Source organism: Carex rostrata, chromosome 11 (assembly GCF_964058835.1).
Source record: "Carex rostrata chromosome 11, lpCarRost1.2, whole genome shotgun sequence".
Taxonomy (NCBI): Eukaryota; Viridiplantae; Streptophyta; class Magnoliopsida; order Poales; family Cyperaceae; genus Carex; species Carex rostrata.
Window position 1 is genome coordinate 8151201 of NC_135928.1, and position 20474 is coordinate 8171674.

The 20474-nt window shown below is 31.3% G+C and overlaps 1 protein-coding gene across 1 annotated transcript; it reads right to left on the bottom strand.

Annotated features, from left to right (window-relative positions):
* Positions 1–4240: 4240 nt before the first annotated feature.
* Positions 4241–10986, bottom strand: LOC144562452 (putative metal-nicotianamine transporter YSL12). The gene is made up of 8 exons (XM_078311681.1): positions 10430–10986; positions 7262–7425; positions 7056–7153; positions 6823–6957; positions 6540–6729; positions 5968–6257; positions 5285–5574; positions 4241–5007 (listed from the first exon to the last, which is right to left on the bottom strand). Exons 1-8 carry the CDS (start codon positions 10863–10865, stop codon positions 4481–4483), a joined length of 2130 nt encoding a protein of 709 aa, XP_078167807.1. The 5' UTR covers positions 10866–10986; the 3' UTR covers positions 4241–4480.
* Between the last annotated feature and the right edge of the window lie 9488 nt (positions 10987–20474).

The window sequence follows — 20474 nt, forward strand, 5'->3', positions numbered from 1 at the left end:
CTGGACCATCAGATCAGCGACTTTCAAAATTGCTTAATAAATAGTAAAAAAATTCCAAAAAATGTAAAATTTGGTCTCCAAGCACATTTAAATATGGAGAACAAGATGAACGGTTCGGATCGACGTTTTGAACTTTAAAATTACAAAATATGAGCGTAAAGTAAAATAGTCGCTTTACTTCGCAACTCACCGTAGCCTATCTCATAAATATAAAATCTCTATTTATAAAATACAATTTATAAATTAAAAAACATCTAAATTAATTCCAATAATAAGTAGGGGAATAGATTGAGCTGATTAATGTTGAGAGTTACAAAATAATAGAGTTATGAGCATTCATATTTTATAATTTATTTATAACACGGACATCTTTTTAGTCTTGATTTTTTTTTTCTAGAGTGAATTTCATGTATATCCCTCAAAATCTTAGAAGTTACGTATTGTCCAAATTCATAATATCATATTTACTCTTATAAACTTCAAAAACTCACAAATTTATCTATTTGAATGTTTTTTCATCAAAATTCATTTCAAATTTATAGAGCATCTATTTTACTCTTTATTAAAAAAAAAATTATGTAACATATTTTCAAAAAATGTCTTCTTTTAAAACCTTGACAGTGGCTGCTAAGAATAATTTTCATGTTTTAGAAAAATATCAGTTTTCTAATTGGACGATTTTTAAATACAAATGAGTAATTTCTTGACGCTTCAAAGTATTACAAAATTTAACCAATTATAGCACCAAAATTATATGAATTTCATATTTACACTAAAGCCCAATAACATTTTTTTGTCAAAGAAATCTACCTAAATACGAACTTCAATGTAGACAAACTACAAAGTAAATTTTACACCACTTTCTTTTTTTTAGATGAATTTTTACAGCACTTTGAAACATGATTTTTAGTCCGAAGTATAGAAAGAATGTCAAGACTAAAAAGATGTACTTTGAATGAATTTGACAAACTTGTGTCAATTTGAGCTCCTATTGCTCTTCTTCATCATTGCTCACAACTATTGATAGAATTTGATGCCCTTACTATGTGAATTTCATCGTTCTGACATTCTCTCCTTTTTTTCTTATTTGAAGATTATAAGTAAACGGATAAGAGGTAATATGAAGACAGAGAAACGGAAGCGAGAAAATTGAACTAGGAAAATATTAATACTGTTCGGATGAAAGACAAGAATTTTGATAAGCAGCAGATTCGGCCCATTCCAGATCCTGAAGATGAATATAGGAATATATTTTAACTTGGAAAAGTTCAATAAAAAATCATTATTTTCTTATAGGTGACGTGTTTCTTCAGCATTTTGACAGGAGAAACAAATCGTGTAGGTGTAGCCCAATGAGGAGGCTTATTCCAAACTCTTCGCATATGGAGAGTACCAATTTTTGAACTTAAAATATTAGCATACTAAAGCCCGTTAGGCTTGTAACCCCGTTATGTACATGTAAATTGACAGACGAGTCTTTAGGCAAACGCACAAATATAGGTTTCAAATGACTTTATTTTTAGTGTTTCGGTCATATTTTTATTTTTAAATATTAATAATTTAAAATTAAAATATTAATATTAAAATAATATTATTAGATGTGATTTATGCTATTTTTTTATGTGCTCATAAAAAATTATTATATTTTAATTTTGTTTTTATGTGAATTAATAAGTTGAAAAATCAATGTCTACAAATTATTCACATTAGTATATTTTTATAAGTTTTTGATGACAACTAAAATAAGGTTGAAATTTTATTATTTTTTTATGAAAACATATTTGATTTTTAAATTTTAAATTTTGAGTTATTAAAAATTTTAAAAATAAAAATATGATAGAGACATAGAAAATAACGGCATTTAAACCCTACACAATTATATATAGTGCTATTTTAAAATTTTATACTCTGGTGTAATATATGAAATCAAACCGGCTATGTTAATAATTTTAAACCGCTTTCAGAGACGGAATTATTCAATGGAAAGGAACAATAATACTTCCATTGCACGAGAAACGATAGCTACAAACTTCCGTGAGGACACAGCCAGGAGCGGCGTATCAAATCAGCTCTAAAATATATTATAAATTTATAATTGATATAAGCAATGCCCCAACGAACGCTTATCCTCTGCATTAACCCAAAAAGAATATTTTAAGTTAATGAATATAAACTGTCTGATTTTAAACGGAGCCAATCTGACTCCTATGTATAATATAGGGTTCTTTAATATTAGTGTGTATTTAATCTGCACGAATTTTAAAACAAATTGGATGGTCCAGATGCATTAACTCAAAATATTCCTTAATGCAGAGGATATAAATTCCTGCTGCCCCTCTCCGCTATTAAATAGATTCACACCGCATTTTTTTTTCATTTTACAATTAATTTTTTGTAGAAGATATTATGCTAACAGTAAATTCTTATATTTTGTTTATTTATTTTTAGTATTGTATTTGATAAATTCTTATATTGTTGAAATTATATTTAAAAGTTATCAAGCTAGTAAACATTGATATAGCGACAATTTAAAAAGAAGAAATTAAAAATAGATTAATGCCTTTAAAGTTATTTTAATGGTTAGTACTTAATAGTTGTAATTAATGTCTTTTCTTAAACATGCAAGCAATTAAGGCCTAAGGCCTGTTTGGATCATCAATTTTACATGAAAATTGGAATGGGTTTACAGAACAAGGGGAGCAAGGGAACGAAAACCTACATTGTCTACTCGCCATCAGATTGCGGAATTGGAAGGAAAGCCGACACGTAACTCAGCGGCTTCCCGCCTTCACGTGAGAATCAAATCGGTCGTGTTACTTGTATATGACTTAGTCAAAATAGGACGGATTTACATATATGTCTAAGTGCTAAGTCATTTTATTATTTTAATTTTTTTAATTATGTATATTATTTAATTTAAAATTTTATTTTTTGAATTTTTATATAGTCTAGTCCTCTTACAAAATAACATATATGTTTTTATAGTCTAGTAGTTTGAAATCTAATATGTATAAATTATGGATTTAATTTTAACTAATCACACTATTTTTTGTCTTTTTTACGTATTATATTTTATAGATTAGCATCTTCTCTATTTAAACTTTCTAGTTCTGCCTCTAAGTCAAAGAGAGCTAGGTCCAGCTTGTAATTGATTTGTAGCAGGAATCGAGCGAGTCGAGCAAGCTAGGATTAAAGGGTCGAGCAATAATCTTTCATAATCGGAGTGAGAAATGTAGTTTTAAGATGAAAATAACTTGTCAAGACAATTAGAACTGAACTGAATGGAGTTGAATCAAGTTGGATAGCATAAAATTCATGGAAATTTATACAATTCACTAACGAATGAGCTAGGCCTAGCAGAATTCACTAATTCTGAACTAGCCACTAACAAGCTAGCTCGTATTGAGCTCATGCCAGTAACGATTAATTAAGTTGTTACCGAACAAATCATGAATTGATCTCAAGGGGGCTGTTCGGCTGGACAAGATTAAGCCTCCTTAAGGCTAAAGGAGTCTCCTTTAACTTTCTTAGCCGCTTAATCATGTCGAACACCGGTTCCTTAGCACGGATTAAGCTTTTCTCCTTTAGTCTCATTTTGCCCAGATCTTAATCCGCTGCCCATTCCTTAAAGCACTCCCCCCCTCTTTTAGCTTCTTTAATTTGTTGCCCCTTCATTTAACTTACCGAACACCGGTTTCTTAAGTTTCCATAGGACTTAATCCTAACTAGAATTAAGGGATGTTGCCGAACAGCCCCAAGCGGTCCACGAGATACGAATTTTTTTGCTAATCCTAACTGGGAATTTGTATCCAATGCAATACCTGATTATGTACAAATTAGACCTGAGTTGTCAATTTTAACTTGAAAGAAATCTCAAAATACCCCCTACATTTAAATAGACACTGAATTTGCTAATTGTACGCAGTCAAGTACCTAGGAGGATAGAAACGCTGATATGTCTCCTGACGTGTCAAGCTCTCATTAATTTGGTTAATCTAAATTATAGGACTAAAATGTAATTAGAGCATTAGGATCGCAATGTAAAGGTGAAGAGCATGTGTATGGATTAAATTAGTGATTACTGAGATAAAATTCGCGTTAATTCCTCAAAATCCCGTACTATATTGCCTTCTTTTGTATTCCTTTTAGCTTTGTTATATGATATTAGTAGGCGTTTTGCTTACTATTTTTTTTTTTTTAAAAAAGGAAAATAACAGATAACATAGAAAAATACAAAGAATTTGAGAATATTTAATTAGTTATGTTTCATATTGAAATTTATTTACAGTTATTTCCAACGTCAACAACATAACATCAAACTAACCCAATACTAAAATATCATTAACTCACCAAACTTCTCTTTGAGAAAGGTAAAAAAAAAAATACAAAAAAAAAAAACCAAGCACATACGTAAAAAACCATAACTACACAACAGTGAAGTAACCCGACACCAGAACATCAACCATTTATCCAATTTGACTCACAAAGAAGAGATGAAGTCATCGACCTTTACATTCATCTTGCGAGACAAAAACTTCATGCAAATCGGTGGATTAACCTTTGCCAGAGATAGAATTGACTGAGGAAGAGTCCATAAACCATCCCCGCAAATCATACCTGAGGCCACAGCAGGTCCAAATTGTTCTGCCTGCAACTTGTTAATCCTCTCCCAGATAAACAAAATCAAGCTGCCGATACACATGTCAATTGCAAAGTACGAACCAATATAGAATGGTATGGCCATGGCCATAGGGAGGGGGATGAATTGCGAGACCTTCTTGGGGACCAAGTCTCTAATCAGATTGATTAAGACAGCAGCGAAGAAGAATCCGTAGCAAAGTTTAAGGCAGTTGTGAGGGAGGGACCCAAAACCATCCACACCAAGAATAGCCATGTTACGGTAAACGATTGCATAAGGTGCAGGGTAATCACTGCCGCTTAGACCAAGGTCACTGAAGGCCTTGTAAAAGAGCCAAAAGATGCATGGTGCGATGACACATCCCATAGCTGTAATGGAATCATTGGGTGATTAACATGTGATATGAAACTGTTAATCCTTTTGTTTGTTCATTATTTTTCAGTTTGAATGTTTAATGCGTGTTGTATTTATTATACATTAGCAAGGACTCCACAAAAAATCCATTATTCTGGTACTGTTCTTGACCCAGCACGTATAACACAAATCAATTGAAGTGGTCTAGATTGAAGAACATTTTGACTAGGTTATTGGACTTGAGCTTGACTAATTAAGAAATGTTGCTGCTTTGCAAATATATTTTTATACCTGTGCCAATAATTTGACTAATAAACATGGATTTAGGGGAGGCAAGGGTCATGTAACCAGTCTTGAAATCTTGCATTAAATCAGCGGCAGTGGAGACGATGCTCATCATGACACCACAAGCTGCCAAGCCAGCAAGCACACCACCATCTCCCTTACCAGCCCACGCACCAATCGTGAAGATGGCAAGCTTACCATAAGTGGAGGCAAGAGACCAATCGGTAAGGCCACAACCATATGCGTTACAGAAGGCAAGGACTGGTGCTAATAAATAGGCTACCAGGATGTAGTACCTGTTTTAAAATAATAGCAATTAAGAGGAAATGTTATTATGTTGGCTTGTTTTCATGATCTTGTAATTGCATTGGGCTGCCAGCAATTTTCTTATTCTGTAACTTGTTCACCAAAAATCCGAAAGGTTTGGAGCGTGGTAGAGCCATACAAGTATAATGTTGGATTTGAGAAAAAATCTGGTTTTGGCACTTGTTTTATTTTGTGCTCGTAAAATCTTTTATTTTATTCACCAAAAATACCACAATGCATATTTTATTCTCGTGATATTGAGACCCCTTTTTCTTTCTTTTATACAAATTATTATTGTTAGATCCTTAAATTTATATTCACTTACGCAGATTGCATTTCTTATTGTCATCATCAGAAAATAATTTGGGTATTAAGTACTGTACCATTTAAGAGGCTTGAAGATATGTGGCAGTGTCACAATGGAAATTAGCGCCACACAAACATAGCCTCCTAATGCAACCTTCGTAGGTATCTGGTCCTGCAAAAAGAGCTCAGTCCTCCTCTTATCATCGAACGAGACCGTCTCAGCAGAAACAATGTTGCCGTCCTTATCTGTGATGGGAAGTTTGGACTTGCTTTTCCATACTTTGTAAAGAGCGAAAAGTGTGTGGAACATGACCTTCACAAAGTTGTACACACCATCTCCTAGAATCATGGCAATGGATATAAACACCTACATGATGAAAAACTCATTAGTACAGAGATATTTCATGTTAGATTTTAACAGAAGTTGCTTCACAAACTATGCTAATAGAAAAAGTAGTAAATTAATTGACTCAATACTTGATAGCCAAAATGTTGCTCAAGGAGAGTACAGAACAAAGCCTTCAGTTTCTCGCAAGTTTTTGTATGCACTGAACTAATTATGGGCACAGTGTAAATTTCCATTTTTTTATACCTTCTATTAATATTTGTCATTATTTGTATCTCATAAAGTTTATGTTCGAATACGTACCCTATAACCTTGCAAGCCGTGAAGACTGGAGGCAGGGAGAGAAGCAGAATACCATTCGCCCTTTTTGTTATTAATCAAAGGCCACATCAACCCCCAAGAAATAATACCACCCAAAAGCACGGAAACGTTCACAATGTGGGGGCAAATCATCCCAACTCCAACATAGGTCGGTGAGAAGTCAAAGAAAAACCTACAAATAAAAGATACAAGAAAGGAGTGTAATAACATATGTAGAAAGAACTGTCATTTTTGTCTTTTGCAAAAGCACGAATATATTTTTTACTTATTATTATAAGCCTTCAGGCCCAATGTAGGGAAACTTGCAAATCCACAATCATCTCCGCCAGTGTAGAACCATTGAAAGAACCCCCAGACGAAGGTCCCTGCAAACCACTTGCCTAGGAGCGATACCTGCTTCCTAAAATAATACAATTGAAAATGAGATTAGATAACTTCTGAACTACAACATCTAGAATGCAGTGGTGTTTACGTTTTCTGATAATGATTCTCTCTTACTTTGCCAACTTAGCACCCTCAGGTGTGTGAAAACCATTGATAAGATATGCAGTAGCTGTCCCGCTTGGATAGATCAACTTATAATCAATTATCATGATCTGAAAACAGAACAAAGTTTGTTCATGTAATTAGTAACTGCTTTCCATTGGCTCCACAAAATTTGAATTAACATATAGTGAGTTGAATTATGAATACAAAAGTTTTACCTTTCTCAAGGGTACCAGTGCAAAAAGACCGATGAAACTGACTAAAAACATGAACCCAATCATCCAGCTTAGTTTCGGGTCCTTGATATCCCTTGGATCATTTGCTTCTGTTGCTTGTTCTGCTATCCGACCGCTCATAGCAAACATATAGTTTCCAAAGCCGCCTACTCAAACATATTAACTTTTTCAGTGAACCTTTCTGAGAGGCATTATACAACTGTTACACCATAAGTGCCACACAAAAACCATCCTCTTGCTTGTTGGGTTATCCAAATGAATAGACCCATTTGTAATAGTCCAGAAATAATAATATAGATGGACATCACTATCCTAGAAATCCAATTAATAATATGAACACAGACAAAAGAAGGGATAACTGTAGCCCCACTTATCACTCAAAGGCATGCTTCCAAGTTAGAGAGTCAACTATAACAAACAATGGACTGAATTTTCATTTGTTTGTGCCCATTTAAGACGACCTGATTTCCAATTGATTATGCCAACTGGCATCAGTTGTGACCTTCTACCCACAATAACGTAAATTTTCAAATAAAAAAGCAAAAGCTCTGATTTGGACTCTTGGGATCTTCTAATAAATAATACGATTTATGCAATGTGGTAGCAACGGCATAATATATAATCTGTTAGTGTTAATATTATTGCTCTGGCATAAAATATGAGACATTTTATTGAGGTGGTTATTTATAAAAAAAACAACATTAATTATAAAAACAATAGTAGCTACAATTGTTCGTATTACTAACAATAATAATAGTAAAAGTAATAATAATTTATTATCCGCAGGGATATCCTGAAAAAATAAATTAAGCCTTTAAACATTGGAGAACGGATGAAAACGGAGCGGATAATGGTAAAATCATATATATATATCCCTTTTTTTATTTTTTGAATACGGATACAGATCGAATATTAGATAGAAACTGATACGGATACGGATCGAATCGGAAATTTATTAAAAGAAATATAAAAATATTATTAAAAAATACTAAAGTTCATAATATTTATCTAATTATAATGGTGAATAACATAATTTGTTCAAATATATTAAACTATATGGTATATATCTACTATTCAGATACGGATAATTAAAATATAAAATCATATCTGCATCCATATCCACACGGATATTCTGATATCCACATTTAATTTTTCGAATACATATAGGATATTATCAACACCGTTTTCACCTCTATTGGAGGATGCTAATTTGAGAGCAATAATTATAAAGCGATGAGATAAACTTTTTTCTCTTAATACTTATTTAACCATTATTTAAAGATCTTTTATTATGGTCTAAACTTGATTCTGAATTATGACGTAAGTGAATTGAAGTTACTAAATTCTTTTAGAAAAGAAATACATGAATGCCTTGTTATTGTCTTTTTATTTCCTAATACAAATGGCGAGCCAAGTAACACCAGCATGTATCCATTTAATCATTTGAAAATTATGTGTAATTTTTGTATAGAAAGATTAACATGGCAAAATGTTTATATGCTGAACAATACAATTACTAAAATATGATTGATAAAATTAATATCTATATATTTTGATCCAAAAATATAATTGAAAAAAATTGAATTCAACTTGACTGCAGCAGTCAAGCTTTCAAAAAAAAAAAAAATTGAATTCTACTCGTATAATAATGAGGGGATCTAATGTCAAAGGTTTTGGTTTCAAATTGTTCCCAATAAAATAAAACCTCAAATAACTAATTTTTTTTAATATTTAGATGGTTCGGTTTATACTTCTACTGCTATAAATTGGGGACTGCATTTAAATTGTATAGCTCATGCTCTTAAGATATGCTTCTATTTTTGGTAAGTGCATGTGCATTTAAATTAGGGGTGAAAAAGGAACGGATAATGTACTATCCATATTCGAAAAATTAAATATAGATATTTGTATCTGAATATCCATCTGGATACGGATAAGGATATGATTTTAAGTTTTAATTATTCATATTAAAATAGTAGACATATACCATATAATTTAATATGTATTATGAAAAAAGTTATCTTATTCACTATTATAATTAGATAAATATTATGAACTTCAGTATTTTTTAATAATACTTATATTTTCTTAATAAATATCCGATCCAATATGTATCTGTATTCAAAAATTAGAAATGGATACGGATATCAGTTTTCAACCTTAATTTAAATCTATATTGCATTCTTTTAAACTTTCTTTTATTAGTGAGCATTAAATGCACAGAATTATAGATAAATTGGACAATAAAAAAAGTTTTCTCACTGCGCTTTGTAAAACAATTCTTACTCTCAATTCTTCTAGCACTAATCTTAAACATTAGCAATTTTACTAATCAATAAAAAGGAAATTGTTCTGCAATTTTCCACCTAATCTTACCATATGGGTAAATAACCAAATAGGGAGGAGAGAGAACTTCCTATTCCTATCAAGCACCCAAAGAGATAATAAGGAAAACAAGAAGCATGGAAATATTCAGGTATCTCCATTTATTAAAAGCAACGGACTCACCGGTACCCTTTCGCCACTCAGCCCAATGCCATCTCAGACATAACAGCGCTGATGAAGGATATCTCCAAAAACAAGACAAAACAAAAATTGAAAAAAAAAAAAACAGATAATAGGTAGGTAAACTTACCGCTGAAACAAAAATTTAAGTGTTTAATTAAAATAAAATACCAACATTAATTATAAAAACAGTAGTAGCTATAATTTTTAGTAATACTAAATTACTAACAATAATAATAGTAAAAGTAATAATAATTTATTATTGCAGAGATGTGCTGAAATAAATTAAGCCTTAAACGTAAGAATTTTACGAATCAACAAAAAGGAAATTGTTCTGCGACTTTTCAGCTAATCTTACCAAATCGGTAAATAGCAAAATAAGGAGGACAGAGGAACTTCCTATCAAGCACCCAAAGAGGGATAATAAGAAAAAAAAAAGACTTAAAATAAAAATATTCAGATATCTGAATTCTCCATTCATCAAAAGACAAAAGTAACGGACTTATCGGTCCCCTTTCTTCACTCAATCCATGCCATTTTAGATATAACAGGCTAACAGCACTGATGAAGGATATCTCCATAACAAGACAAAACAAAATAAAAACAAAAATTCTACAAAAGCAGATAATAGGTAGGTGAGCTTACCGCTGAATGCCAGTCCATACGCCGCAACCACGGCAGTCTGAATCACCGTGTTCTCCTGCCTTGTAAAGGGCTGCTTCAGCATCCCCCACTTCTCTAAAGCCACAGTCCACATCCGTACGAAGAAATACCCGAGCAAACCAGCCGAGACATTCAGCGAAGGTATGATACCGGTGGTGAGATTAAGTTTCATCACGATAATGCTGAACAGCACAGCGAGGAAGAAGGCGACGAAGAAGGCGCGAAAGGTGAGCTGCTCTCTCCAGCTGGGTACGGCTTTTGACTCGAACGCCTGCTCCACACTGAGGGCTTGGTCATCACCTTCGGCATTTGAACCGTTGGATCTGTTGCGCTGCCTCAGTCCAGTCGCCTCCACCATCTCCTCGCCTTCATATGCATCGGATTGGGATTTTGGTTTTGTATCTTCGTTGATCCCCATTGGATCAGAGCTGTGTAAGCGGGTAGGTTTGTGGGAAAGAGAAAAGAGATACAGTAGGAGGTGGTGGGAGAGAATCTGAAAGGTGATACGTCGAATCCGGTGGTGTGAATCTATTTAATAGAGGTGGTGGGGGGCAGCGTATATTAATTATTTTCTTATGATAGATATGATACGCGGCTCCAGGCTGTGTCCACCTTACCAATGTAAATACCGAAGTTGCTATCGTTTCTCGTGTAATAAAAGTAGCATTTTTTTTTCTTTTCTAAGGTGTTTAGTAACCTCTGAAATTTTTAAATTTAAATTATATATATATTGAAATTAATTTCAGTTTTTATTTCAGTTTTTAAATTTGAGTTTTTTTTATAAAATGTTGAGTATGTATTGTAGGCCAGCGTTTCAAATTCTACTCTATAGTAATTTGAGTTTAAATTCCACCCATCATATATTATGCATTTTATATTTGAATTTTTTTTATAAAATATTTTTCTTTCAAAAACTATAAAAAAAAAAAAAAAACATCTCCTCAATAATGTCATTGTGACTCCAATTTTCTCCTCTCCTCCTCCCTCCCAATTACTCTTTTCCCTATTATTTTTCCTCTACCATTGAGTTGTACATTGTTACATTGTTAGACATTATTATGGAAACTATAAATACATTTTTTTTATTAAATTGAACATGAATTTTATCAAGAAATATTCATATATTTCATTTAAAGCTTTAAAAATCAATTATTTCAAGAGTATGCAATGTGCAAAAAAATAAAATAATGAAGTCCAATTTTTTAAACAATGTAAACATTAGTTTTATCTTCAGAGGTGCGGAGAGGAAAAAATTGGAGCCTGTGCATTTTTTCAATAATTTTAGAGTAGATGTATTTTGTTTTATTGTTTTTGAGATAATGATATTTTATTTTCCCTTTTATATTTTATGTCTCCTAATCAAAATTTTGTAATTCTATCCTTTATAGACTGATTACCTTATTCAGTAATTGTTTTCTTTAAGAACAAGTTGGTTTAAAATAAATATGGCTACATTTTTCATTATCAAGATTGGCATCTTGTTAAGCTAGATATGTTTGAATAATTTGTAGTTATTAATTTGACATATTAGAATTGTTAGCTTTCACATTATTTTTTTATCAAAAAAGTAGGATTGCAAAGGTTTTTTCTCTCGGCGCCTACCAATCAGAAGTTGCCACATGTACATATTTCATTTTTTTAAAAAATAAAACAAAATACATCTATTTTAAACTATTGACAAAATGCACAAGCTCCAATAAGAAGTTGCCACATGTACATAATTCATTTTTGTAAAAACAATAAAACAAAATACATCTACTCTAAAATTATTGACAAAATGCACAAGTTCCAATCTTTTTTTTACATCTACTATAAAATTCAGAATCTTTTTTTAAAAATTTGTGTCCGCAAAACAAAATATTGAGGACACAAATATTTTTTTCTCAAATGACACAGAATTTGGTTTAAAAAGTTTGTTCTTTGGAAATGAAACAGAATTGATTGGTTGATCACCCGAAAAAATGACACAGACTTTCAAAACAGAATTTGGTCAAAGGACACAAAAATGTTGAGTATGTATTGTAAAATAATTTTTTTTTTTTTATAAAATGTTGATTATGTATTGTGAACCAGCGTTTAAAATTCTACTCTGTAATTGTAGTAATTTGAGTTTAAATCCACCCATCACATATTATGTATTTTATATTTGAAAAAAATTGTAAAATATTATTCTTTCAAAAACTATAAAAAAAAATACCCCTCCTCAATAATGTCATTGTGGACTCCAATTTTCTCCTCTCCTCCTCCCTCCCAATTATTCTTTTTCCTCTACTATTGAGTTGTACATTGTTACTTTGTTAGACATTATTATGGAAACTATAAATACATTTTTTTTTATTAAATTGAACATGGATTTGATCAAGAAATATTCATATATTTCATTTAAAGCTTTAAAAATCAATTATTTCAAGAGTATGCAATGTGAAAAAAATAAAATAATGAAGTCCAATTTTTGAAATATAAGAAGTTCAAAACTTTGGATGAAATATCAAATTATTTTTTTTAATAATGTAAAATATTAGTTTTATCTTCAGATTGGAGCTTGTGTATTTTGTCAATAAGTTTAGAGGAGATGTATTTTGTTTTATTGTTTTTGAGATAATGATATTTTATTTTCCCTTTTATATTTTATGCCTCCCAATAAAAATTTTGTAATTCTATCCCGAATAGAGTGATTACCTTATTTTAGTAATTGGTTTTTTCAAGAACAAGTTGGTTTAAAATAAATATGGCTACATTATTCATTATCAAGATTGGCATCTTGTTAAGCTAAATATGTTTGAATAATTTTTAGTTATTTGTTTTGTTTTGTTTTTTATAAAGTAGGGGAAAAAACCCACCTGTTTCCATTGAAACGAATAAAAGTTATGTTGGTACCAACTCCAAAAAGAAAACTAATAACAGCTTACAAAAAGGAATATACAAATATCATGAAAAACAACATGCAGGTACTAAAATAATAAGTATGTTCACAGAGCAAGAAATACCACATAAAAGTTCTAACAACAATGACATGCTCGCAGAGCATCAAAAGGAACAACACTTAGCTAAACAAAGAATACTAATCAACTCATGCCAGAGCCATTATTAGATCGATACCAAGCATTCCATCTTCCTATATGTCCTCCTCTGCCTCTGTAAGGTTGAAACCAACCCCTGTAGGGCTCAAATCTGTGCCTAAAATAATCAAAGCCTGCACCGTTTTTTCTCACCCTGACTCGCCTACCGATCAAAAGTTGCCACATGTACACATTTCATTTTTTTTTTAGAAAAAAGAAAATTATAAACCTCGACAAAACTTTCTGAATTTTCTTTTTTACGCGGAATCTGATGCGTGGTACTTCGCAATTGTTGAGGGAAATATTTTCGGTAGAAATTAATAAGAAAGAAGAGAGAGAAATAAAAATAGTATAAGAGATTTTTTATTGGTAAAAAGATCGGTATGAACTGTATCAATCTTAAATGTTTCAAAGTTTTGATCGGTAAGATTATCATTGATCTATTATCATTGATTTATTATGATCTTTGAATTTTAATTTTGACAAACATCCTCTTATCTTTCTAATTCACGGAAGCAAAACGCCCATAAATGATGTTAGTTTTCCTAGGCCTAATTAACTATTTATTACAGAATTCAATAATATCGTCACAACTTCACAAGTTTTATAATTTATCCTTTTTATTTTCTTACTGTGAGACAAAATATGATTATTTCATGCAATGAATAATTTGGTATATTTATCTAATTTTAGAGACATCTTTAATTTTATTTTGTATGTTTTTTTCTCTCCAGCATGAAGAATATTAATTTTAAATTTGGGAGAATCGGCAAAAAGCACTATTGTTGTAAAAAAAATTCACCTTTTAAAAAGGTAGAAATGGTAAGTATTTATTACTCTTTTCTGTATGGCTCTAATTTCAAAGTTGATTGCATCATTTTAAATAACAAAATAAAGATTCGAGGTTTTTTCTTATTTTATATTAAATGGCTCGAAAGTTAATGAATAATTTGTCTGCAGATCATATATCATGAAATTACATGCTTGGGTGGATATTTTTTCACCGAAATGTTTACTTTTATCCTTCAAAAATATATGATAAATTGAATAATTACAATTAAATCAAAATTTTCATTTTTAATACGGTCGTAATATGTACTTGCAGATACAATTTGTGTCCGCAAAATCACATATTGCGGACACATAAATATTTTTTTTTCTCAAATGAAACAGGATTTGGTTTAAAAAGTTTGTTCTTTGGAAATGAAACAGAATTGATTGGTTGATCACCCAAAAAAATTGACACAGAATTTCAAAACAGAATTTGGTCCAAGGACACATAAATGCTCAAGCTTTGATTGGTTAAAAATTATGGGGCCCACACAAAATTAAGGTAACAAATTGCTCACCAAAAGGAATTCGTATCCTCTGCGTTAACTAAAATAGAATCTTTTGTGTTAATGTATCTGCATCATCCGATCTGCTTTAAGATCTGTATAGATTAGATCTACATTGATATTAAAGAGTTCCTACATCATTCGATCTGCTTTAAGATCTGTATAGATTAGATCTACATTGATATTAAAGAATTCCTGAATTATAAGTTGTTATTAGAATTTCGTTTAAAATATGACTGAAATACGTTAACTAACTCAAAATATGCTCCTTTGAATTAATAATTTAATACAGACGATATGGACTCCACCAAAAGAACACAAATTGCAGCCATCTACGGTTGATCAGTGATCACCCAAAAAAAAAAAACTTTTTGTGTCCGCCATCTCTGACTGTACAGATTGCAGTCGCGCAAAAAATGAAATTCGGTTTTATCACAACTACAAGTTTGGGTGACTTTTTCACAAGTACAGAATTTCGGAGGGTATGAAAGCAATTTTTTTCTATTAAGTACATTAATTTCAAATTTAAATGTACTAGACCAGTGAATTCGTATCTGATCAGCTTTAAGATTCATACGAACTAAATCCGCACTAATATTAAAGAGCCCCTATGTTTTAAGCAGAAACCGGATGAACTTCGTTTACAATCGGACGGCCGATATGTATTAACTCAAAATATGCTCTTTTGAATTAATGCAGACGATGCAGACTCCTAGACCAGTGGCATTAATTAGTCAGTCTTAAAGTATGGGGAGTGCTAAATTAAGTGCATAAATTGAATTTTTGAGAGCTGGGAGAAAACTTTGTCATTGAATTCCAATTTTGTCCTTGCTCTCTCTTTCCAATTTAATTAGGAAACAGAGTGGGCCCCGAGGGAAATCTTCTTTCCGAATTTAACTAAGAGAAATTACTCTTTAGTTTTGTATGCAAAAATAGAAATGAGTTGATTAATTAGAAAGAAATTTTAAACAAAATAAATTTGTATTTTATTAATTCTAAGTCTTTTCTCGATCCGTAGCAGAAAATCAAATCTGAAAGCACTTTATGGCTATGGCAGATGCATATGACAAAAGGCCGCCTTGGTTCGCTTGTATTGTTTTGAAAGTTTTCTCCCAGCGCGTCAGTTCTTCGTCTCGCTGCACAAACAATACAAGCAAACCAACAAATCACCTTTAGCTGAAATATTAGTAAGATAAAGACAATATTTTATATAATTTCAGTGTACGTGTGAAATATTTCACAGGCACCATTGCAAATTAATCAGTATTGCTTGTAGATGAGTGACGGGTGATTGGTATTTTGATTTGTTAATTCTGTAAAATCTTGGAAGAAATCTGTTAGTGGGTTAAAGACAAATAAATGGTTAAATCAGGGTAAAATTGGGTTTCGACATTTCAGCTTGGGGTTATTTTGTGTCTCAAAACAAATGGGTTTCGATAAGGTATACTGAGGTTTTTTAATATTCTGGAGTCAGGTTCAAATTCAGGCTGGACAGGTGTAACTATATGGAGTTCAATTTTGTCAGCTCTATTAATAAATTTTATTTATCTGTTTTTCAAACTTGCAAGGTGACCAGCTAAGGCCAATCATTTTTTTAGAATATTATCATGTCAGGCGGAGTCTGTGTTGTTTGAATTTCAATAATCCCAACCAAATCAGAGTCCTATATACTCGTCCCTCAAGTTACTTTTTCCAGTTTCCAGCTATAAATTATGATTATTGCTTTAGTTTATAGTTCCTTCTGGTTGTCCCTGTACCACTTTCATTTTCTCTGTTGCAAGCCAGTCACGCCCTATAATGAAAATAAGCACAAGATCATTTACATGTACAGGTGCAGGATCAATATTTATCCAATACTTAACAATCTCCTATGGTCAAGTATTTTATAACCGCCCCTTTCCAGAATTTTCATATTTTGTATTATTTACCAGAAAATTTTACTTAATACAATAACATATTTGTATTAGAAGTATTAGTTAATGCGAAGGGCCCACTTGATTTCTTAATTTAGTCAGAACTGAAAATTTTAGTTAATTTCTCATAGGGCCCACTCCGTTTCTTAATTAAGTGGAAAGAGAGAGTGAGGACAAAACTGGAATTAATAACAAAGTTTTCTCTTAGCTCTCAAAAGTTTAATTTATGCGCTTAATTTAGCACTCCCCTTAAAGTATATATCATTGGTCTTTAGTTTTTTTTTTTTTTTTAGTGGAAACATCGGTCTTTAGTATATCTTTTTTTTTTTTGCAAGCTGGTTTTTAAATAATAATTTACTTTCTTTGTTATTAAATTTTTTCTTTAAAGTTGACTAAATAATATAATTTTTCACGTAATGCAAAAGGCTAACCAGGCGATACAAATCAAAGTTTCTTATTGTTCTAGATAAATTATATTACAATTTATGTTGCTTTCAAAGACAAGTTTCTTAATTCATTTTAGATCATGCTTCTGTACTTTTATAAAATTTCATAACGGGTGCATTTAAAAGATTATTATTTTAAAATAGCATTGTTTCTATCGTTTATGTTATATATTGAGACATAAATTAATGGAGAAATCTCAGAGCAATAGATTAATAATGATTCTAATATCTCATCTTTTTCATACTTTATTATGCCTCGTATTTTATATTTTTGTTTTTAAAGTCCAAATTGTTGATCCGAGCCGCTCAACATAATATTTATACTAAAATATGCATGTAGATGAAATTTTATATTTTTCAGAATTTTTTTACTATTTTTTAAGATAGATATAAAATCACTGTTTTTGGACTGTTCAAAAAACAATGATTTTCTATCCATCTTAAAAATTAATAAAAAAAATTTCAAAAATTATAAAATTTTATCTCTAACTATATTTTAGTATGGATAACATGTTGGATAGTTCGGATCGACAATTTAAATTTTAAAAACAAAAATATAAAATATGAAGTATGATGATGTATGAAAAGCAGGCATTCGAACCCTCTTATTTTTTATATTCAAATAATATATCTCTTTTCTTCGAAGTACATTGTTAATAAATAATATAAAAACATTAGTTTATGGCTGATAGTGTGGGGCTGTGGGCCCAGGAAGCGTAGACTTGGATAATAGATATATTTCTGACTTCTGACTGATGCTAATTAATTATATATTCAACACAATTTCTTAGAGTGGGGCTCTGATCATATGCATATTACGGATTCATCTATCTCTAGTCACAATGTTTAAATAATTGATTCAACTGTTAAATATGATTTTTATTTTAAAATGTATTTGAAAATCAAATTTTTATATTTTTAAATCAAGTGATTTTTTATTATATAAAAATAATAAAAAAAATTTAAAAATAATAATATGAATTTTAGTTTGCAAGTACAATTTATATAGAGATCACGAGGAGCAGTTTATATTTGACTTTTTGAACTTTAATAACATAGATATAAGTTCATAATACGAGTCGCTTTGTATTATGCATATTACAATAGTCTAACTTTATTTTCTATTAATGGCCAAAAAACAAAAATTGATAAGGGCACCAAAACATGGAATTGTGATTATCCACAGTTCTTCGATCATTTTACGGTGCGAATCAATCAAATGAAATACTGTTTTGGAATTTAGGTTGTGCTTCAGAAGCCGGTACGCAGAGGGAGGCGAGGAGAGAATTACTGTGCGGAAGTAGGATTTTACCGAACCGTATCTGACCAGTATTGTTCACTCGCTCCAGAAAAGGAGAAATCAGAGAGAAACAGGAGAAGAGCGATACTGTGCGGAGGGGAAGCTACGCGTTATTTTGGTGAAATCCTTCACCTTCCAAATTGGAGTGGAAACAAGATGAAATGGCCAGCTTTTCTTCCCTTTCCTTTTCTTTAACGGCGATTTCACTCCATTGATTGAAGCACAGCCTTAAGCTAGTCTGCACCCATACCTTATTCCTAAGAGAGCCTAGAAGATTCAAAAGCAAAATCTTTGAAAAGCCTAATAGATTCAATGGCAGAATCTATGGAAGATTCGAAATGTCTACAGTGAATTTGGTTAACGATTTCTAATATATGAAGAATCAGCCTTCCTAAGCAGGACCGGCAAAAAAGTTGATAGATTAATTGCTGCTTGTTCCAGATCGGCTTGAAAAAAATTACGTAATTAGTTTGCTTGATTTTGGTTTAGTTCGTTATTAGAAAGTTTAAACTTGATATAATTCGACTTACACTGAATTGGCTCGTTTCTCAACTCGTTGTAATAAGAAAATAAAATTAATTTTGGACTCTTTCACTATCTCTCTTTTTCTCCATTAGAAGAAAAAATGAAGCACGTCTTATTCTTAAGACGATGGAATTTTTTTACTTTCCGACTTATAGTCGCACGATTCACATGATCAAATTGATGATTTTTTTGTCTATACATAGCTCACGGCATGAACAAGTTGGGCTCAGATAAAATCAAACTTAGCTTGACTGACTCGGCTCGTTTACAGCTTAGACTCTAAGGCTGTGCTTTACAAAATTTACGCGAGAGGAACGGAAAGAAAGAAGGCGCTATTCTCGTTACAATAGCGCCTTTCCTCCTTTCCCTCTCCAATTTTGTTTTTCTGGAGTGGATAAATGGCGTGAACAGTCTGTGTTCCTCTTCTAGTCTCCTTTGTTCTCATTGCTTCCCTTTAATGAAGAGATTTCTATCCCTTATGAAACACATAATACCTGACAAAGGATTTCTACTGATTTTCCAATTCAATTTCAAAGATTCCTCAAATTGAATTCAATTAAAAACAGAGAAATTTTCAACGCTTTGCTGAAATATTAAAAAAATTGGATCAACTAGTGGAGCCTTTTTATATTAGATTGAGTGAAAATAATCTGTAAACTATTACAAACGTGATCTTTGATGCATTCGATGATGAAGGATTCCAAATTGACCTGTAAATTTTACAAATGCCAAAAAGAAAGGAAGAAAGAAGAAACCTGAAATTTTATTTATACCATATTTTAAAAAAAAAAAATCATGTTTTCTAGAAAATTTCATAAATACCAGGACCGCTAATTCAATCTGCGGCTCTATTCTTGAGGAACCACAGATTGAATTAGAGGCCCCTAAAAAACCTAAAAATGCACTGTAATATACAAACATTTAGGTTTTTGGAGAAGGCCTCCAATTCAATCTGCAATCCTCAAAGAACGGGGCCGCATATTAAATTAACAGCTCTAGTATTTTTGAAAATTTTCAATTTCAGAGGTGTTTTGTTTTTATTTATTTTTAATTGGTATTAATAAAAAATTCTGAGAGAAGAAACAGAAGAAAAGGGAAACTCACGTGGGAATGATTTGAAGAAAAAGTTGCTAGTTGCAAGTTGCAACTTGGAAGGAATTAATTATAAAAAATTGTCATATAACTCGAACAAATATTTTACAATAATCTAAATTTTCTGACGTATCAGGATTCAGGATAATGCTTCTAGAACAACATTACAAATTATTTTTTTTGATACGCATCAAGAGAACGCTTACAGGGCAACCTTACGAATTTATCAAAAAAAAAAAAAATGAGCGCAAAAAAAATTGATACTCTTTATTTTTTAAGAGAAGTCAATGTAAAAGAAATTATCATTTCTGTAATGTGTAATGGACTAATGGCCATCAATTTTTTGAACTTCTAA